The following is a 23,031-nucleotide window of genomic DNA, read 5'->3' on the forward strand; positions in this document are numbered from 1 at the left end:
AATAGATGAAAAAAAGATGATGCACACACATACATTGGTCATACCAGGTGTGAAGCTCTGACAGTGTTGCACACTGAGAAAAAATGTTTTGGAAGACTTACTGCTCCTTAACTTTGAGTGGCACTAATGCTAATACTAATAGTATATTGTATATACTGTGAAACATGATAGTAAAACAGTGATTAACCCCACATGAAAGGCCCTCTCTAGAAGTTGTGTCAGGTTTGTCCATCCAGGGCTACTGTAGAATCATGGCAGTGCAGTATAATGAGGAGGACGACAACTCATACTTTCTGTAGAAACAAATGGCCTGATTCCACACTCCTGAATTTCTATCAAAAGAGCTCCTTGAATCTCACTCATTGGAACTTTGATACCGCACTTTTTCCCAAACAAAGAAATTTGAACATAGTGCTTCAGTACTGAAGTCACATCATTAGCTACCTGTTCACAATACAATTACCTTTAAAACCTCCTCTGACCAGTCCATGAACAACCCCCCCACCCCGGACTTTCTCTCTGTCTGCACCTCAATCAGGTCTCTCAGGTCATAATGTGCAGGTCTCTTAGCTGCTGCCATATGTAGATCAAAATCTACTCAGAGTGCTTTTTAGTTACTGTGGTTTAGTTCTGTCTGCTGAACTCCCGACTCTGACCTCTTTTACCAAACATCTTAAAGCTTGGCTATTGGAGGAACAGCACTGTTGCCACAATCCTGCCTAAAATGTATATGTGTTTTATGATCCACTAAACTCTTCATTGTTCTTGCTTTTATTTTTTTGTCCTATTGTGTTTTCTCTCTGTAATTACTCCCTCTTTTCACACTGGCCATGAAGGCTAACTATTCTAATTGTTGTTACTGTTGTTTTATTGATTTTACTATCCTATGTTATTGACATCAATCTGCCGAAGGGACTAAAGATGGAAATTAGCCATTGGCTATAATCTTGCATATTTACATGTATATGTTCATTAATATGTATTGTCCCTGCTTTAAATAAACTCAAACTCAAACTCAAACTCAGGTCTGTTACTGATGTGTATATTCAAAACTAAATTTCTTATTCTTACACACCTACATTTAAAACTGTCTCTGCACATCTATACTCTATCTATCCATACTCTAGTGGTCTTGGTTAAAATAGATTAGGAGACTTTTGCGTTGGTCCCAGTCTTCCCAGTCTGATGTGGGACCTGTTCTGCTTCATTCTCACTCGCTGTTTGGAAGAATTAGTTAGCGGCTATGGCTCAGTTCAAGCACCAAAGCAACGTTTTTAGGTTTTCTGCACTAAAACTGATTGTGAGGGTTAGGAAGGTATCGTGGCTGTTAACCATGCACATTGACACATGATATAAATGAATACTAGTATATGACAATGTGATGTGAGAAGTTCTCAAAAAGCTCTAGAACTTCGGGTTACCTGGTATGGACCCCACACGCTTGTTCAAACCCCACAACCCTTGTTTTCCCCACTTAATCACTGAACAATGTTCAAAGAACCTATTTTGATATCTGGAATGTTTGGCTTTCTCAGTCTTCGAGTGTCCAATAAATGTTTCATGGGGTTGAGTTCAGGCAATGCAATCTCCCTCAAAAACGTGCCATGGCTACAGTCCAGAGTGTACAATGTGGCAGTGTCCTAATGAAGCCTGAGAAGATACAAACTGAAAACTATTTCAAGTCCTCAAAATCATGACATGTCTACATTTTGTATATTTGTCGTAAAATTCATGTTTTCCACTTTTAAAATCCTCAAAAAGAGAAAAGAAAAGAAAAGAAAGTAAAAAAAAAAACTGTTACTGGCTGCGTCTGGTAACTGCAGGGACAAGTCTGTACAGTCAGCAGTCTTTGGCCTCCTTTGATCTGAACGTAGCTCTTGCGAAGTTTAGGGGTCCAAGATGTTTCTGAAGAATGTAGTGCAACACCTGCCTGGTTAAGGACCCTCTCCCATGTTTCACTGGATTTCTCATACACTGCTGTATAATTTTCTCTAACATTCATCTCGTTTCATACATCCCTACTGCTGCAAAACTGATGGAACGTTTTGCTGCATCATAAAATGTCAACAGCTGATATGTCTCAGTTAAAGTTGGACTTTGTGTACCCCTTTAAAACATGTTTTGGAGAATGCGCGTTGTCCTCTTCGGCCACCATTTCACAGCCTTCATTTTCTTAGGATTGCTGTTGACTGGAGTATATTTTTGAATGTACAATAGTTTGGATAGTGTTTTCAATATAACTGATCAAATTTGAACAAATCTTCTCTTAGACATGTTTTGAGATTGTGTTGTCTGACCCGCATAAATTTCACTCACTGTAGCCTAGTCCTGATGGCACGTTTCCCACTTCCTTAATGCTACTGAACATGCTCTGCGGAAAACTCAGGGCAAACGCATTCTTAAAACAGGTGAACAATGGCTGTAAGTTTATTTTACCGAGCAAATCTCTGATGAGTAGATCAGATTCATCCATGCTTCAATGCAACAATGCAACAATGCGAGAAAGTCATACCTTTTGAAGTTAACTTAGTCAATGCCACAGATCAGCTTCAATTTGATTGTGTGGCTGGAAATGGTACAGATTTGTGTAATAATGACATGGCTTAACAAATCAGCTAAACTCCATACAAAGACACGCTAACATTGGTTTACAGAGAATCTGAGGGACGTATAGTCGCGCAGGTGTAATAGGAGTACAGCACAGTACAAGGTGTAATTTATAGGAGCAGAGGAGTGCAAAAGCTAAGTATGAGGTTTCAGAACATGGACTAATAACCTCACAGCGTCACTCAATCCGCAGCAATTGTGCCGGAGCTCCTTGGCTGCGTTGTTGGGGCAATTTGAGCAGCATTGTTCCCGTATGTGCCCAGGGCAGTGGTTCGTGGAGGAAGTATTTTCTTAAATGACAATAAAAAACCACAATAAGAGGGTGAAAACGAGCAGTTTGATCATGTTTATTACAGAAAAGATTCCGTTTAGAAAAGTCAAAAAGGACTCTTTTACACTCTGAGCATTTGAGTATGGGCTGGTTGACTGTGTGAAAGTCTCAGAGTGAATGTGTGGCCACATTATAGATGTGCTGTTGTAACCCACACGAGCCGCTGCTGCTGGGATGAAGTCTACGTCTTACAAAGCAATGGATGGACTTTTGTCACATATTGTTGTGTTCATGTTTGACACTGAAATTTGTATGTATGTTATCTTCTATAAAGTCAAAGTCTCCAAGGTCACAGTGATGTAAATGGCTAACCATGGGCCCACACTGACTCCAGGACCCTTACAATGGTACAGTAAACACATTGTGCTAAAACCAGTCTCCTACCCCCACCCTTCTCTACTCATAGTTTGGTGGCACAACGTAAAGGGGCGCTGCCGGGATGCTATCTGAGTCGCTCATCAGCAGGTCAAGGGAACAAACTTGAAGAAGGACTTGAATGGAGAGGAATGTCAAAAGGTTTTAGTTGCACTAAGGCTTGACAAATTAAGGAAGAAATAGGAAACTGTCTGATATTTTTGTTTAACTGGCTCATGTCAACTCTCTTTGCTCTCATGTACCGTTTGTCTCCAAGAAATTATGTTTTTATATCATGATGCTGAAAAAATATATACTTACTGAAATGAACCGAATTCAACATGAAAATGGAAGCATTTTTAGGAACACGTCTGAAATGTTGTGCATACAGGCTAGGAACTTATCTATAAGATATTCCCTGACAACACACAGTATTTCATGCAGCTACTTCTGCAGTATGTCCATATTTGGATGTATTGCTTTCACAAAAGCAAATTTGACTTGTTATAGAAAAAAGAATGCAGGGATTTTTTTTTGCAGGCCATAATCTATTGCTGTATGTGCATATGGTTACAGATCTCAAATCTTCAAATGCATGTGTATGTGTGTTTGTCTGTGTGTGTGCGTGTGTTTTCACACAGGCCTGCATATGAGCGAGTGGCTGGTTAATGGGGTTAAACTGTTTAGGAAACACACATTGTCTACCAGCTCACTGAGTTGTAGCAGCTACAAATGCCTGCAGTGATTTCTGTAAACATGAAATGGCTCCTTTACAGGTGATAAAACAGTCTCATTATAACAGGGCTGAATAAAAGACAACAGAGCTGGGTGTTGTGTCCACGGCAACAATTGTGTTGAAATTAAAGATGTGAAAGGGCCGGTGGGGGCTGTGCTAGATGGTAACAGAGGGTCGTGAGGATGGAGTGGTGGGAGGGTTATATGTCACACTGAAGTAGCAACAGAGGCTACAGATGAGGCGGATCCATGTCTGTCACTCGCTTTTCTTTTTCGCTGCTTCTTTTTTTTTTTCCTCTGCACTCACATGCATGTCTCCAGTTTCTTTTGGCCCGATTTCCATTCCTCGCCCCACTTCGGTGTGTGAAAGATGTGTGAACATTATGTTCAGCTGCTGTAAATGACCGAAGAATAAGAAAGGGTTGTGACGATGTTGCCGTAAAGCACCAATGATGAAAAAGTAGATACGTGAGAGAGATTTTCCATTTTTTTTAAGTCAGGTTATGTAAGGTTTCTTATGAATAGTCTGTATCTAAGCTGCATCTTTGCTACAGCAGACAGCCGTCAGAGCATTCTTCATTTGGAGAATCAAGGACGAATTCTGTCAGCGGACCTACACTGACAGTTATATCACTGAATACAAGGCCACGAATGAGGGGATTTTTGCCAACTAAATGTTTGATTGATGGTCATTTAGGATTAGGAAAAAATTTTGTCCTGTAAGATTCACAACTCTGGTGTAAAATGACCCAGAAGTGTCTGAGTAGCAGCTATGATAACAGCTGGTTGAATTCTCTTAATGCTGAGGAAAGGAGCTTCTATGTTTCCATTGGTATCTGCTAGGGAGCACGGAAGCGTCCTTTATAAAAGGAAAAGAGATAATTCCATCCCACAAATACTTGCAACCGCAATAGCGGAAGCAAAGTTAAACTATTTTTATACATAACAAGGTTTTATGTAAACAAAAATCAGAACTGGGGGGTTAATGTGAGTAGCATATGACGACATTATTCACATTGTGGCTTTTTCTTTCCTTCCTTGAATTGCCAACCTGGATAAAGAAGAATATTTCATGGGTTGTCTTTTCCTAAGTACTAAGTACACTTTTCAACGAGATCATGAAAAAGTACTTGGGTGGTTGTGACTTTTTTTTCTACTGTTCCACTGCATCCATCCTCTGAAATGATAAAAGAAAAGAAAGAAAAAGAAAAAAATTTTTTGTGAAGATTGCCAAACTTTAATGTTTAATCAACTTGTGTATCCACCATATACCTGCTACAAGACCAACAATAGATCAACACAGTACTGGATTAAAATTATATAGTGTCTCACTGTGCACATCCACAGTGTTTGTCACTCACCTGGTAACTGGCTTTCACCCTCTAACAGTCCCAGAGGTATTTCACAAAGATAGAAAAGCAATAAAAGGAGAGGAAATGAAAAGCAGCTTGATGGTGAAAGTTGATAAGAGGTGCACTCATCAAAAAGGCAATCAGCTCAAGTTTTTTTTAAAAAGTGTGGAAAAAGAAGGAGACGAACCAGAGATCCAAGAGAAGAAAGAGCTGGCAACAGAGGTCTGGCATCAGGACACCTTTGCAATCAAAGTCACAAGAATCAAAGTTTTACATGCATGTGTTTAGTCTTCATTGTGTGTAAGAGTGAATTCAAGTTCTGACTGCAGCCATTTCCACTGCACTGTGTACAACCAGTTCTCCCTCCAAACTCATCCCATACAGACACCTGGTAAGGACAATCACTTTTCAGTGCTCAGTGTATCTCTTTAATTGCAAGGCAAATCCCAAGAAAACCCATCTTGCCGAGCTCCAAGCTGTTGTGGTCAGTCCACCATAACTTGGTCTAGTTAGTGTCCATTTATAGCAACCACAGTGTTTTTTTAAATTTAACAACACTCAATAATAGAAGATGTACGGACCAAAGATGTATTTGCCGGCTTCTCTTTTGTTCTGCTTTTGTTACCACGCTTTTTATATGTATTATAAAAATATTGTCAATTCTTTTGATCATGATAAGCATGTAGTGAAAATTGTGAAAGCTCAATAAGACCCGCAACGAATTAAGTGCTTTAAATATGGCTAAAGATGACATTTATTAGCTGTTTGCTATGGCTGGATTCAAGACAGAGCTGCTAACATTCTGCCTGACAACCTGAAAACTTAAATTAACATCAGCCTTTGACACTTTCTTCCCTTTTCATACTTGTTGTTATTCTCCTTCTCACAACTTCCCTTGCTCATCTATCATCATGGCTTCCTCCTTCTGTCGATTATATATTCTTGGTGTACCATGTTTCTCATTCTGTCTTGTTCTTTCATTCTTCATTTGTTTCTCCAATGTGATTGGTTCCCTGCCAAAGGGGCCTCTGCCCCTGAGCTGCCGTATGCTTCACAGGTCACCCGAGGGTCAGCTGAGAGGCAACTTAAACAGCAAAGACACTTGGTCTCCAGCATAGACCTCTTTAGGTATCCCTTCTTCAAAGAAAGTTTGCTACGAGATTGTTTGTTGGAAGTAAAAAACAACAATGCGTTGACAGTGAAGAAAATCATTTCTGCTGGATGCTGCCAATTAGTGATGTGGTATTGTTTTTAACCTTGGAGTGAAAGCTGCATGTAAAAGGTGAATAACAGCGAAAGGTTGTGAACAAGTGTTACATGGAAAGGGGATTTTAAAAGAGTTACACTTTACTCTCTTAACAAGGGGGAACAATGATGATCACAGACTTTCAGGTGAGATTGTGTGTTCTAATGTGCTGTTGCAGTTATCTGCCAACTCTGATCACATACGTGTGAAATCATTGACAGTGCAAAGCAGTTTGGGTGCTGGTGGTATGTCAGACCTGCATTTGTCTCCCTCACTTCATTTTTGCATTCAGCTGTTGTTTAGTTTCGCTTCTACTCTTTGGTAAGGTTTAGGCATCTATAACACCTGCATAGGTTTTGCATTAAAATGGACTCTCCCACAAAGTCTGTTGCATATTGCAAATCTTCTTTTCTGATTCAGAAGATGAAGGATTCCACTCCATCCACAAAAGACACAAAAGAAATCTCTAATTCAAATATTTTCATGCTAGTTGTCCAAATTTCTGAATTTGGAAGAAATCTCGTCTTCCACATTTCAAATTTAGTTGTGTCTTTGAGTGTAAAGAGTCTTGACTTTTCACCTGTCATATGAACTTGCGCAAGTTAACTCACATCAAGCTCTGAGGCATATAGGCCAGGGTGAGTGTAACGTACCTGAGATATTTTGCTGTCCTTCTCTCTGTCCTCCCCTCCCGGCCTAGATATCCCACCTCTCAGATTTCCTGAGGGCTGAGCCCTGGGCTTTTTGTCAATTTTGTCATAAGATAGTGGGGCCCAGACGCCCAGTCCCAGGGGCCCTAACACACAGTACATTAGACCAGTGCCGTACAGTCTTGCACTGTCAAGCAGATGTAATTCTCCCTCCCTCTCTCCTGGACCCTCCCTCCTCCTTTCATTGGTGCAATAGGCAGAAGAAAAGAGGTGATTGTTCGGGGACAAGAGGGATGAATTTGTCTGCTTCAGACAGGAGAAGAAAAGCCGTTTGAAAGGAACTTGTCAGTGGCTGTGGATCGGGTGGTTGGAGGGTGTCCCACTTTTCAGAGAGAATGCACCGTGTGTCAGCATGTTCTACCTTTTCTGCAGAGCCCAGTCTATAGTCAAATTGTGTGTCTGTATAGGGAATGTTAGAGTGTGTTTCCAGTTGTGCACTTGTTTCCCCAGCATAGCTAGAAGATGATACCCCTGTGTGATTTGTCATCATTTTGCATTTAAGTCGTCCTCTTCCTGTTTCCTTTTTCTCATTTAAAAAAGTTTGTCATCAAACATTTATGGAATCCGTATTATGGTACTTATGGTGCCTGTATTTTTAAGGTCTCCTGCTGTATGGTATTCAGGGCCAGAGTGGGACTCATTTTCAGCCCTGAAATTTCATGCCTCACACCAGCCCACTTCTGATCACAACCTATTATTAAAATCATGTAATTATTACCTTACATTTGATATGGAAAACACATTTTGACTTAACCAATTAAGACATTTTCAATGGCAAAATATGCAGGTTTATTTCATATTACTTTTATCCTATTCCCTTTCAATTGCGGGCTTTGTGTATTTACTATCTTATTTTTAATGATAAAAAAATATAACGGGTCATTACTATTGTTTGGGCATAGATAATTGGTTATATTGGAACTAATGCTTGCTTGTTCACACACAATATTGTCCCGGTCCTCCCGATTAGCCACTCCGGCCCTGATGGTATTGCATAACAGTCTGGTCATCTTGATGGAACACTTTACACTGTGACACATTACCACAGCCACATCAGTCAGCTCAGTGAAAGTGTGTCAGTGGGCCTCAGTGGATCTAAAAGTTTTGTTGGTGGCCTTCCTGTCTCTCCTGGGATTTTGAATATCTATAATACTCGCTCTCTCTTTCTCGTCTCTCTTACTGTCTTTTGTGCATTATGTTCATCTTGAGATCCCAGCAGAGACAAATCCATTGTGCAACAAACCTAGATCTCACCGAAGCTCATCCCAGATTACAAAAAAGAGCCACTGGTGTAGATCTGAGATATCTTACATCCTTAGCGTGCTATCCAGCTCACTCATTAGTTCCAATGTTTATTTAGGCTCAAGGCTCAATTAGATTTCAAATGTCCACAAACAAATTGGTGGCTACATGGATAAGCATGTTTTTAATTTTCAGATCAATTTTTCGTCAAATTAACGATGAGCTGCAGCCTGATATGTCGTAGCATCTGAGAAACTGCCGCAGAGAGCTCTCATTTGCAGAATATGTTACGATGTGAGGTTCCCGTTGACCACATCAATGTTTAACAAGCGCAAGAGTACTGTTGAAACCTGATGTTAACTGCAATTCCTCACCTTTGAATGTGCAAAACAACTTGAAAAAAGAAAAGAAAATTGAATTGATCTCAAGAATGACAAGTCATTTGCAGCAGACCACATTCGCAGTCTCAAATAGCATCATAATGATTTTGTGTCAAAACACAAACTAATGAACAGACAGAGGTCAGTGAGGTACCGCCAAATAAATTAAATAAGATAAAATAGATGAAAATAAAGGAATAAAAATAGATAACAAGATAGTTATCATTACATGTGTTTTCATGTAAAATGTCGTTGTTGGAGATGTTTAAATTTTACTTGTGTCTGTGTAACCTCAGTCCTGCTCCTATATAAAAACAGTGACATGAGGATATCATCGAAGGAGACGAAACTATTATGAGGTTGGTTGATGATGTTCTTTGGCTTCCTTACCATCTGATTCTCCAAGAGGGGAACACTATTTTTTTAATGACAATAATTTGTAGAAAACCATGACAATGCAATTAATGCTGTTATTGCTGGTCATACATCACAACTCCCAGTTAAGAGTATTGTTGTCCAGGCTCCTCCATCTACTTAACCCCACCCCACTTCAGGTTTAAATCATGCTGCATTTGCTATACCTCAGAATTGTGGTGAAACCCAGGTTTTATGGAGCCAGAATGGAAAAATTATATATGTGAGTATTAAACTGCTGACTGGTACTTCAGTCTTTCCATCTGTTTGGCCAGTTCAACACATGAATTACAACTAAATTGTGCCTAGATTAAGAATGGAAATGCCAATCAAACGTTTTCAGTGCGAAGAAGTGAACTTGGTTTGCAGTTTGTGCCACTATTAGCACTCAGGCTAGGTTTTGTATGCTAATGTTCATCAAGAGTGGAATCTGTGTCCACTTTAGATTTTCAATGAATCAATGAAGAAACATCTGGCTGCAGACAGGGGAGAGTGGAGTAGAGCTGCTCCATGGCCAAAAATGAGTTGCAAGAAAAAGACATTCAGGCAAAGTGTGTCAACTTACAAGCAAAGCCTTGATGTGTATTCTGTCTTATTAATTTCAGCCATGAGACACAACATTCTTTTTTATTTTATTTTTATTTATTGTATGAAAGACCCCGTCCATATTGAAATGTTCTGAAATCTATAATTATACATATATATCATATATGGTTACCTTTTGATTTTGGATTTGATCATCACTTCATGAGTCAGAGGCTTCTTATTCGAATTTGCAATAAATGAAAAATTCCAACTTAGTTCCAGTCATTGCAAAACATTTTAAATAACTCGTACCCTGGTTTAATTTTTTCTCTTTTTTGTCAGCAGGATGCCATGTGTTATTCATGTTCGAAACCCTTTTGGTGACACGATTGTCCATCAGAATTCCTGCTGTGATGTGAAAGGCTCGTCCAGGGGGAATTTTGCATTATAAGCAACTTTGTGGGATTTCTACTGCTGAGGCCATTCAGAAAAGTAAAGGTAGTGGTGAAATATAATTTCACAGCCATGTGTGTAATTTTACTCTCTCTGAAAGTTACCTTTATGAGCAGTAGAAGTTTTTTTGACAAGAACAATCTTGACCTCACTATCTGAGGATCTGTCCATAATGTGGATGAGCTGTTTTCTCAATCTTCTGGCAGACACCCCCTCACTTTATCATTATTAGTTCTCATCACAGGATAAAACTTGGCTCTTGGCCCCTTTCATCTTTTTCATCATCATCTGTCAGCTAACTCAACCCTCTGAAGTCACCTCTGTCCTTGTTTTTGATTCCAATAACTGAATTTGGTAGAAAAACAAATGATCCCAGGAGCTGTTGCCATGCAAAGGTGGGAGCTATAAAATTCATTTGCGAGCTGATTTAGTATGCCCACCCAGTCCCAAATCCTTGCTCCACAAAGGTCTCCAGAGGTTCACCTTGTAAAGTGGCTCTTGCCATGGCTGCTTTTCAAGTCTAAGTCATATTTTTGGGGATGAGGTGGCATTTTAAAAGGGCTTTTGAGTTAGTCTTTGGGAGGCCCTGGAAGAATGACACAGTAAGTGCTTCCAGGGTGAGGGATCAGAGAAGTCCTAAGAGGAGGCTGCAGGCTGCACTTGAATTGACCCTTAACTGCATGCCTCAGAGCAGAGATACCTTTTTAGCTTGCTGAGGAACTCCTGCGCTGAGAGAAACTTTATAAATGGAGCAATGCTTGCAAACTACTTCAGGCAGCAGACTCAAGCTGCATTGTTGGTTCACATGTGATCTGCCACACACTCTACATTGTTTTTGATCCATGCAGCTACTGCTGCTGCTGTCTGGTCAAAAGTACACCACGTGATTCCTGCTTCTGTTGTTGTTGGTGGTTTTTTTTGCCTCTCCACCACCTTAGTTGTCAGAAGTTTACGCATGACTCCAATATCTTTTTGAAAAAGACATTTCAAACCTGAGCTGTCGGACAGAAGTGAAATCTGTCACGCCAATGACACCTATATTATGGATTAGATTTTTAGATTCATTCTAAGGCTATACAACAAGTTTGAACTTACCGAGCACAAACAAAATCTGTTCAATGTGATGAATGACCTGCAGTATACAACAAATCAACATAGCTCTGTGCACTGTCACAAATATCCTCCATGACTCAAATTTTCAATAATTTTGAAGTTGAGGTATATAGGGCACAGGGTGTGCTTAGTTTGAACTAAGGTCATTTGAAAATGTCTTATATCAGTGTTGTAGTAGCCTCATGTAACAAACCAATGATGAAAGAAACCAATTTCATAAGAGCATTATCCAATGAGCAGATGTGAATGGTTAAGTAACTGGGGGAACATATGGCTCATCCTGCTCAATTTCTGTCAACAGCACTAATCTCTGCTGCAAAGAGAAGGAACCAGTTTATTAGAAAGTGGTGTTTCATATCAACAAAGGAGGAGTAACTTGAATGCACTGATCTCGTTCTACAGAGAGTTAACCTAAGCACTTGTGCTTTGTGTAATAAATGAGAGATATATTACACAACCAAGGAGGTCAGTGGGTGGATGTGTTACAGAAACACAGCCGGCGTGCCCTGACAATGTTATTTCCTTCTAAGCAGCCAAAATAGGCCATAAATAAAACATTAGTAGATAATCATCTACAACGTTGATACAGCAAACTTCTTAGCAATGCCGCAATGGGTACAGAGAATCTTAATCATTCTGAGTTGTGTTTCTGTCGACCTGAAATCTAACTCTTAAAGTGATCTTTTAGTTGTTTTGGCCTCCACTTTTCTCTGCATTATGTTCACCGGGTAAACACTGACTTTTGACTCTAAGAGTGAGAGTTCATGGTTGTTTGTCTCTTTGTGGCCCTGTGATGGACTGGCGATCTGCCCAGGGTGTACCCAAAGCTGGTATATCAGAGGTTTTCTCTGCCAGCTCATTAATGTTAAGTTGTTAAGTTGAAAGTTTACTGTCGTGCAGAGATACGTGAAATTACTACTACCTCTGCATTGGCACCTTTTGAACACACACATGCACACTCGTAGACAGATGCCATATTCACAGAAGCGGTGGGCAGCCATTCACAGTCCGAGAAGATGTTGGGGGGGGGGGGGGGGGGTACGGTGCCTTGCTCAAGGGCTCAAGGGCTCAAGGGCCACCCCACCAGCTGTCAGTTCACCAATCTTTGAGCAGTGAGAGCGTGAACTGAACTGCCAACCTTCAGGTTATTGGACGACCCACTCTCACCACTGAGCCACGGCCGCCCGAATGACAACATTATGTAGAGCCTATACCGAACAGGACAGGTCACCAATCTTTATGCAACAATCATTTTATTTGAAAGTTTTTTGGTAACTGTTACTGTACTACATAAATGTGTCATTTAAAACAAAATCTTGTAATTTGGGCTAATGCAGCCACAAATCGGTTTTTTTGTGGATGCACAGCAAACATTATAATTAGTGTTCTCCTGTTGGTCAGTTTCTGAACCTTAACATCAGACAATTAATGAGAGGACTTAAGTTATTGAAAAGTTGCTATTGGTTTTCTTTTGTGACCTAGTCGGTGCTTTAACACCTTGCTTTTGTTGTGATCTTTGTTGGTCACGCAAACTTGGAAAGGATAGTTATTCATCCTTCTATTTTCTATACCTGCTTAATCCAGTTCAGGGTTGCAGGGTGCCTGGAGCCTATCCCAGCTGCAATTTCAATGAAAGGCAGAGTACACCCTGGGCAGGTCGCCAGTCCATCACAGGGCCACAAAGAGACAAACAACAATGAAACTCACACTCACTCATAGAGTCAATCTAGAATCACCACTTAACCTAACATGCATGTTTTTGGATGGTAGGAAGAAGCTTTAGTATCCTGAGAGAACCCAGGCATGCACAGGGAAAACATGCAAACTCCACACAGAAAGGCTCCAGCTGATATTCAAACCAGGAACCCTTTTGCTGTGAGGCGACAGTGCTAACCACCACAGCCCAAAGCTCTTGAATATCATCATTTGTAGACAGTCAGATGGTGGAACTCTGTGCAGATGTGAACCTTTGTGTAACCTTTTATCATCTGATGATCGTCAACAACTTTATTTTCTTAGATCTTCAAAATCTCACAAAGTTTGTGCCGTGACACACTTAAAAGAAAATGGTTTGTCATGAATACACCTGATTCTAATTTTACGTTCAAACTAAGTGCTGATCCAAGTGGTTCAAGTACTTTTGCCAGCTGTTTAATTGAGTTATTTTTGTCTAGTTTTATAACGAATTCATGCATAAAATGCAAATAAAAGTTTAAAAGGGTTCGCAAACAATCACACACCACTGTACCACTCTGTGAGTTCGGTACTATAAACAACCCCTTTCGTGTTTAAGAAATAATTTGATGTTTTTTTTAATGTACAAATAAGTACATGGTCTGATCAGAAGGAAAGTAGGTTTTCTCAGTCATCACTGCTAGGTTTATTTAGTTTTCATTTTTGTAATCAACAGTTTTCAAAGGCCAACAGACTTTCAGCTTTTATTTACAGATTGTTAGGAGCGGGAATTAGCTATTTTAACATTGAATGAATGAATGACAGATGTAAGATGAATGAATGACAGATTATTGGTAGAAGAATGCAAATTAAACGTTTGCTTCAGGAGTGGATCAATTGTAAATCTGATGTTCTGGTGAGGAAGCAAAGGAGCTGATTTTCATATCATTAACATGAATATATAATTTCAGGTAGAAGTGAATAATTCTTAGTGTTGCTTTGATTTGTATTGAGTAAAGTAACAGTGGTACCTTCATGAATGTTGCTAGTTTGAATGTTCCTCTTGTGTTTCTCAAAATCATCATTGTACAAGCAGAAGGTGTTTCTGCCTCTGTTTTCACCTGAGACTTATATATATATATATATATATATATATATGCATCCTCTCTGTTAGACGGAACTGTAATACTGAACTATAATATGCTACATATATAATATGTAGCGGACATTGAATAGACAGAACAGGTTGGATATTGAACTTGATCTCTTTATTTCATTCGAGTATAAATGTTGACCAGCTCGGACAAAGCGCTTCAGCTAAAAATATACTCATAACTGGGATAGCAGTATCCGTATTATGAATCAGGTAATATCATCAAAGAAAAAAACAATTGTGAAAATAAATTATCTGAATAACAATATTAATTATAATAACAATAATTATAATAAACAGTGTCAAATTAGAATTCATTAACCTTTCTCGTTTGCTTTCGTTCTCATGTGGAAAATTGCTTTAAAATTGTCCATGAGCAAAAAACCCAGCAAATTTTAGGTAGTGAAGGGCGTTTTTCTGTCTGGGACACTCCCTCCAGTCTCACATATTTACAATATTCACAGTGACCATAAACCAGCACGTGTTGACCCACACTGTCATCGGTCAGGCTGTCAGCGGGGCAAAAACTGTGAGGTGCAAAGACTTTTTTTGTGTTTACATAAGTGTGCCTGGTTGACAGGGAGACAAATGTTTCGCCACCAAATTTGGTACCGATAGATAAGTAGTAAAAGGTCCTTTCTTCTCACAACCCACCACAGGCATAATCAACCAAGAGACAATCAAGATGAAGACACACATGCTCCATGCCTGTAACACTGTACACAATGTCCTCAGCTTAGACCTTCAATCCCCTTCATGTAACCATCTCAGGATCTTGAAATCTATGCCACCCCCACTCAGCTTCCTTTCAACCCATCGCTGTCACCATGTTAGAGTGGTGCGGGTGGCCAAATGACGGGTGTATCGGCGTGGGCGTGGGGAGCATGTGTCCGGTGTGGCTGAAGGGTGGCAAGTGGCCCATGGACATGTGACCGGCCAGTGAGGCGGCACTGAAGGGAGAGCCCTTGTCGTGCAGACTTTTGGAAAACTCTTCGTAGCTGTCGCTGCCCCGCTTATTCTTTTTGGATTTGTTGGACATTTTCCGGTTGCGTGTCTGTATTCCCTCCTTTTTCATGGTAAGAGGCCGGTTCACCTGTGTGGCAAAAGATAGATGAGGAGGTGAGTGATGCTGTTTGGAAGGAGAGTTCAGTTTACACCAAACTATGATCTTTGCCTAATGTTTCGGTGACAAACAGTGCTTTCATTTTTAAGCTAGTAGACCAATGCCCATATTTGTAATTTCAATGAAAGTTATCCAGATCGATTCCCAATCCAATTTTAATGGGTTCTTGCTTTAACAATGCACATCTGTACTCATCCCTACATTCACGAAATTTGACTTGAAAGTTTAGTTTTTCGAGCTCAACTCTCAGCTTGACAAATTTTTTTTTTTAAAGTTTAAGCATTTCCTAAAACAGCACTGTACTTTCTATGAAACGTTACTCAAACACAGCTAAACAGTGCATTTTCACCCATGGACTAATAAATACTGAGCCACGGGAGTAGGAGCAGTAGAAACATCGATGTGGGATTGACTCAGTAAATTGTGAACAAACATGCCACTCTGTGCAACTCTGTTATTCATAGATGCGTGATTAATCGTTTTCAAAGGGGACACACTATGGATAGACAATAATTTTTTCCTGCACTTCACAGCATGTGTGAACCATTCAGATTTACAGGGTACTGTTACACCAGAGCACGAGCTCGGAGTAGAATTATCCCTATATTTAGCTTCACCTATAACTTCAAATCGTGCCACATTTGCTTAGAATTGGCTGCTATGAACAGAGGTATAAAGACATGGCTGAAAAGTGAGCTGTTGTACTGTCTGTCTCTGTTACTATGACCAAAGCACATCACTGACATCTCACCTGACAAGACCTCAGAAACTGTGTCAACTTGTTTCAGCGTGTAAATATATTTTGAACACTGATGTTACTCTGTACCACAGAAATCTCAGACTTTAGTTACACAAGGAATATCTAATAATTAAATCAATTAAGTGTTGATTTTACAAATATTCACCTCCGGGGGCCTTTACAGTCCATTTTAATGTCTAGCTTTAATAGGCAAGGCAAGGCAAGGCATCTTTATTTATATAATACCACTCATATGGAGGCTGGCCTTGTGGCAGACCCTCTCAACAACAGTCCCACCATTGTGACCCTCAAGGGGATTACGCCTACCATGGACACAATGAAGCACAAAGAAAGAAAACACCAACGGGTGCAACAGTGTCTAAGAGTAGAAAAAGTCTCATTCCTTCTCCTTTTATCCTCTCCTTCTTTCCTGCCTCTCTTAATGCTCAATAACCTGGCAGTTTACTTCCCATCTGGGCCATACAGTGGACCATACACTGGGGATCAGCAGTCAGAGTCTTACGTTATGCAGTTTATAGTAGAGGCCGCAGGCGTTGCACACTGGGTCTCCATTTGCATTGCGCCGCCAGAGTGTGGTGGTGGTCGTCTGACAGTTAGCACAACAGGTGCCAGCTCGTCTGGCAGCAGACTGTGGAACAATAAAGATTAAGCTTTGATTAGAGCTCAGCAACACAAGCAGACAGGCCAAAAGACAGTTTAGGTACTGTTGCACAATACAACCCTAATTATATAACCCATCATTAATTAGAATTTTCTATTATACTGATTGAAACGGCTGTGAGAAATAAAGATGAAGGCCAAGGACTGTCATCGTGGAATATGATGAATATCGTTGTAAACTGAAAATAAAAGGTGTGAAAGGTCCGTTACACATTCCCCGAGCTCACTTGCAGATTTTCAAATTTGTCCAACAATGGTTGAAAGCTAGAGAGCGTTCATTTTTGTGATAATTGTGAATAAAAATAAAATTTATTAGCTACTACCTGCAACTGTTGCACATTATTTTCATGCTATTTAACAAACTGATTAATGACTAATCGTTGGAGCTCTGGAGAATCAGTTCATGTTAGTTGCCCCCACTAAGGTCGTTGCTCAAATTAATCAACAAGACAGCAAATATAATTTATGTTCATTTTTACAAATTCCTTTTTTAGCTTCTACCGTTGTTGGTTTAAAAAAGTAAAAGAGGTGCACAGATTGTATCTTCTGGATACATTAAGTCTGATTATTTCGTGCTTTTAACTGATTTAGACCTATTTCCAGTACAGGAAATGAATAGAACCTGCACCCGCAGTCAAAAATGTTCCAGCAATTGTGTTATCTTAATAAACGTGAAATTGATATTTTGTATTATTGTTTTCTCAGCATTTACTTTACTTCATTTCATTTAGTTTTTTTCTTTTCTTTTTTTTTTTTTATATGAACGCAGTGAAAGTAGAGTAAACGGTGCCCAGGTTGCACTGTGGCATACTTCAGCTTCCCTGGCTGTCCCATTAGTCTTTTTTTAAACTCACTGTGCTGCTCTGCGTCTGTGGTGGACGTAAAGCTTGACCACTAGAAAAGTGAGGTCTGGGCCTATAGTTATAGAAGGCCGCAGGAGGAAGCAGGCGCGCTGGCCCTGCTGCTTTATCTGGAGCGGTCAGACATCCGGAGAGGAAACAACTGGTAGGCTGCTGCCGCTGAGCGCAAGACGCTGTGGAGCGCTGCGAGTCCCGACCGAGATGTACGGAAACCAGACCTGATATATGACCGTATATGCGTTTATAGGTCGTGTTAATGGCGCGCGGGGGGAGAGACGTGCTCGTATGATTTGTATGAAACAGTCAGTTGTTTTCCTGCTGGCGTTTTGGTGTTTATATTGAACATATTTTCTGAAGGCGACAACAATCCGCATGCGTGGATTTTTTTTTTTTTTACAAAACCTGCTGTACCGATGGTTATACAAACGACTTACAATCGCAAAGCAGCGCCTTCAGCCTTCTTCCACGCACACAAGCCTGTCTCTATAAAACAATTGTTTAGCAGTGGATGTAAGTTGCGCTTATGGTGGGAGAAATTGAAAGTTTTTTTCTGGTCCGAAAATGCCGCTTCCATTAGAACCAACACTTCTCATCTCAAGCATCCTGTGTTTTCATCAAGTGCTCTATTCAGTATGAAACTGTTTATGAAACCATTTCCTCGCGTTCTGCTTTAAGTGTGGCGGCCCATAGTAGAACACTAACGTTTAATGCCTGTTTACTCTGCAAACAGACTACTGTCTTCATGTCACAGCTGCCTCCTTCATCGACACATAATGAAAAAAAACAGCAGCTGCTGTAGGTCACACTAAAGTGGAGATGTCCCTTCGGTTTGCAGCCACCCCTTTGTGCTGCAAATGAAAATTTAGAAAAAAATTAAGGGGTCAATTTAGAGTTATCTAAAGCAGCATTGTTGCAGCTTGAAATTCACTGATTTCATGTCCCCAACCTGCTGTGGCTTAATGCATTTCAGCAACTTCATAGGTGGGATGGATGTGACATAAAGTTGAATGCTGGCCTAATTCCAAGCAGCAATGCTGATGCCTGATGCAGTTAACGGTGGCAAATATTTATTGGACTATATTTATTTATAATCTATCTACAATATTTTTTTATATTTATGGTCCTTTAAAAATCAGGCATCTTAATGTTGACTTTTCATGTGCTGATAAAAACAACCCTGTTTCGGCTTCACGGCCGGGCCTCATCCACATAAAACACTGGCTTTGAATGTTGTTTGTTTAGCTTGAAGAAGAAGAACTTTAAGAACACAGTTGATCCCACAGTTTATAATGAAATACTAAAAAAGAAAGTGCAGACACACTATACACTACCAATGTGTTGCTCAAATGTCAAATTCAAAACAATCCCAAACTTTTTGTATACAACACAGAGCAGCACTGTGGCCCATGAGGTATCAGTGAGGAGTGTGTTGTTTCAAGAGATGTCACGGTGGCCCTGCTATCAATGACAGCATCAGAAGTAGCTATTATAATGATAACAGCAACAACGCAGATGGCCCGATTCTGCTAACAGCCTGAGCCGAAGGAGCAAGAGGTGAGCGGGAAACACAATTCCTGGAAACTGATTGGGAAAATATAACTTTCCTGGAATTGTACCTCCACCCCTTCACCCTTCACCTTACACTCTTTTTATTTACTACCCCTCACAACACACACGGCTGTGGACTTCCATACAAAGAGAGCCGCGGACGGGACTCACCAGCCTGCGTTTGGGTTTGATGAGTGGTCTGTTCTGCCCGTTCATCTTGTGGTAGAGGCCGCAGGCGTTGCACAGGTAGTGTCCAGTGCTGTCACGTCTCCACAGAGGTGTAGAGGTGGCCCCGCAGTTTACACACTCACGGCCCTCTGAGGGAGAACACGCATTGACATGTGTGAAATTACATGTTAAATGCTGTGAATCTGTATTTAAGTCTGTGTGTGTTCATGTGCACAAGTGTGTGAGCCCCTGCTGTACCACTGACAACAAAGATTAAAGTACTTTAGTTCTGCAGTTTCAGACTCTGCATAGTTTAGATGCATGCAACAGACCGGAAAATATACAGACTCTATTAGCTTACTTCAGCAGAGGCACAGAAAGAGCCAAATGTTGAAGAGATGTCTGAGACATCAATTCAGCAATTCCTCTTTTAAATACAACATAACACAGCCATCCACTTTAGGAAATTAATCTTTTGAATGTCTTGGACACATAAGATCTCACATAGAGTACAGCCACAAAACAACAATTCATGTCTGTATTGTGACTGAACGAGCTGAAGGATATTGTTAAACTTGTAGAGCTTCATTTGCAGCCAGTGTCAAAAGAAACTAGGGGCTTAAGTTATTCTGCACCATATCTCCGATCATGCTTAAAGCCTTTCTGGCGTGTAATCAATGAACAATCAGGACAGCGTCTTAGTGTATTATGTAACAGAAAGGCGGCTCCTGAATACTGAGGTTCTGGCTGTGTGCGATCGTCCTTTCACACCTCTGCGCTGGACCCATTTCACCGTACTGCTGCAGCCAGCTCGGGCGCACTTACACAGTCACGGTCAACTATCAAAGTGAGTCCGTTGTGCGCTGATTTTATTCACTGGGTAGGGATTTGTTTGTATTATTAGTAAGAGCATAGAGTTTTGAAAAATCTTAAAGTCTGCTGATGCATAAATCACAGTCGCAGCGGTCTTGCATGCGTTTAACGCAATTTGTCAGTCAAAAGAGATCAAATCCCGTAATTCCCGATCAAGGAATATTGAATTCCATTTTCAATTCAAATGCTATAGTTTAAATAATATAAACGAGAGAGTCCTGACAGGGTTTTAAATGATAAAAAAACATGATAATAATAAAGCTTAAAGTCTTGATAGATCTTAGTCTTTAGAATAAACGATATTCTCACGTTTGGTCTTTTTTTTTGTCTCTTTGTTTCGTAAAAAACTGCGTGGTGCTAATTTATCTAAAGTCAGATTGTTTATTTGATAACGAAAGAGTTTATAATGATAATCTCATAAGATCAGATCAAATTTATTGTAAATGAATTCGTGCGTGGCATTTAAAAACACGTGACAAACTATGCAGATCTGCCTCACAGGTTAACAAACTCACGTTTATGGCACAAACATCATCGACAGCAGATGACGGCGCTTTAAAAATGCATGACGTTACTTTGTTATTGCTGCAGAGTTACTATCTGTTGGTTTAGTTTGGTTAAACTGACACCGAGTCGCTGCAGTTCAAAACCAGCAGACCTGTGATAAGATCGCTGTATAAACCACAGGCAACCTCTATACGTCCAAATGCTGGCTGAGAAGTTTCAGATTTAATTTCCTTTACTGTATTTTTGGGGTTAGTCTCGTGTTCCTGCAGAGGACTCACCGGTGCAGGACCGTGTCTTGCCTTTGTTCTTGGAGGTGAAGCTGGGTGGTGATCCCAGCAGGCTGCCCGGGTGGAACAGACTGCTGCCGTAGTCGTGGGCCGCTGGGAGAGAGTAGGGGGCGTATGTCGGTATGGGATGGTGGGTGGAGGGGGTCTGGGCGCTCATTGAGGCCAAGCTGCTTCGCAGCGGACTGGATCCCTCCATCTTCATGCCCTCCGGCAACGACACGTGGTATTTGATAGATTCCTTCTCGTCCATTCTGGTGGCGGAGGACGACGGAGACACGGCCCCTGGATCCGGCGACACGTCTTTGGGTGGTGTGGGAGGGAAAGTGTATAAGTGGGAGCTGGAGTGGGACGGCGGCGTTAGCGAGGATGCGGAGACCGCGTTTGAGTTGCTGCTGCACGGGTAAACAGCAGAGAGGGCGCCCGGGGATGCCGAGCCGTGGTGGTGCAGGCTCGGCTTGCTAAAGGGACTGACGGCCCAGGGGTTGTGGTGGTGGGCCGACAGGGCTGCTTTCCCCCCATCCAGCCATGAAATCCCCGGACTGTGGAGGAGATGAGGCCGGCAGACTTGAGTTCCCGTCAGACGAGCTGTGAAATTACAGCAGACATTTTATTATAGAGAACAAGACATGAGCTACTAATTTAGGCTGCGTGAGGTTTTGTTTGACAGAGAAGTTTGTATGCAAAAATAACGGAGACTTGTTGATTCAGTGGATTCATTGTATCCACTGTGTTCTAGACCTGTAAACAAAGCAAGGTGGGTGTACTCTCCCCATTATAAAACCTATAAATATATTTATAAACATATATTTATTGAGAGATAAAATCTTAAAATCCACATTGGATGTTTATCTTAGTAATCTAAAAAAAAATCAGAAGAAATCAGAAAAATACAGAAGCACAAGCAAATTGATAATAATAAAAATAACTGAGACACATCCAGTTTATGGAAGTCAGACAAAAACAGAATTAACTATTTTACCTTTTAAAAAAATATGGAAAAACATTCACTTTGGAAAGTCCTATATAAACTGCGAGGGATTTTTCTTTTCTTTTCTTTTCTTTTCTTTTCTTTTCTTTTCTTTTCTTTTCTTTTCTTTTCTTTTTTTCTTTTTGTCGGAGGCCCACATCTGCCTGGTCTTACCGTGCGCTTGGCTGTAGGACACTCTGGCCCTGGCTGAATTGTGGTAGTACGGGTTTCCCTGTGAGTCCAGGTGATTAAAGAAAACGTCCACCTCATCGGGAGGCAGGAGCTGCGCCGTGGGCTCCATGTAGTTGTGCCCCAGGCCGGGATGGTGAGAGTCTGGGTGTTGTCCATTCAGCACGGCATGGTGATGCATCCAGCGGGGCTGATCAGCCGCCACATCCATCTCCGTGGCTCTCTGTTGCGCCTTTTTGAATTTTATTTTAGTCAAAGGATATCCAGGGAGCTGACACAGAGTTCTGAAAATGAGCAGTCCCTTAGAGGATCTTCACTTTGTCCAGTGTTTGGTTTGTTGTTCTTCTGAGGTTAATCCCTCCGCTATCCTGACCATGGACTCGAGTCTGACTCTGGGACCCTGGAACAAGCAAAGAGCAGACGTTAATATTTTAAAGGCGGAGGTGTTGTGTTTGTTAGCAAACACGGGCATGTGCGCGCTTCTCCCGTGGGACAGGGTGCAATTTAGAGAACATTTGAAAAAATTTTTTAAAAAATGAACAAAATCTCAACCCAACACTCACACACCCGAAGCCCAATACAGGCAACTTAAAATACTTGACAGTAAGACAAATATGCCGTATTTACCGGTGTCGTGTCCTCACGCTTCTTTGCAAAGCCGCTCTCTGTCCCCTTTTTTGTGCTGCCTGCAGGTCGTCTGCAGTTTTCGGTTGGCGTTTGTCAGAGGGAACACCGTCCACTGGGACTGCAAGCAACACGCAACAACTGTGGCTGACAGCGCGGGGCCAGGCTTGTTAAGC

At 40.9% G+C, this 23,031-nt stretch overlaps 1 protein-coding gene across 2 annotated transcripts; it reads right to left on the reverse strand.

Moving 5' to 3' along the window:
- Positions 1 to 14,382: 14,382 nt before the first annotated feature.
- Positions 14,383 to 23,031, reverse strand: gata2b (GATA binding protein 2b). Of its 2 annotated transcripts, none has more exons than XM_075460938.1 (6): positions 22,859 to 23,031; positions 22,217 to 22,631; positions 21,088 to 21,660; positions 19,412 to 19,557; positions 16,675 to 16,800; positions 14,383 to 15,382 (listed from the first exon to the last, which is right to left on the reverse strand). In XM_075460938.1, exons 2-6 carry the CDS (start codon positions 22,440 to 22,442, stop codon positions 15,098 to 15,100), a joined length of 1,356 nt encoding a protein of 451 aa, XP_075317053.1. In that variant the 5' UTR covers positions 22,443 to 22,631; positions 22,859 to 23,031; the 3' UTR covers positions 14,383 to 15,097. The 2 variants fall into 2 exon arrangements, with proteins under 2 accessions (XP_075317053.1, XP_075317052.1); XM_075460937.1 differs by having other exon boundaries at positions 21,067 to 21,660.

This window comes from Odontesthes bonariensis, chromosome 3 (genome assembly GCF_027942865.1).
Source record: "Odontesthes bonariensis isolate fOdoBon6 chromosome 3, fOdoBon6.hap1, whole genome shotgun sequence".
Taxonomy (NCBI): Eukaryota; Metazoa; Chordata; class Actinopteri; order Atheriniformes; family Atherinopsidae; genus Odontesthes; species Odontesthes bonariensis.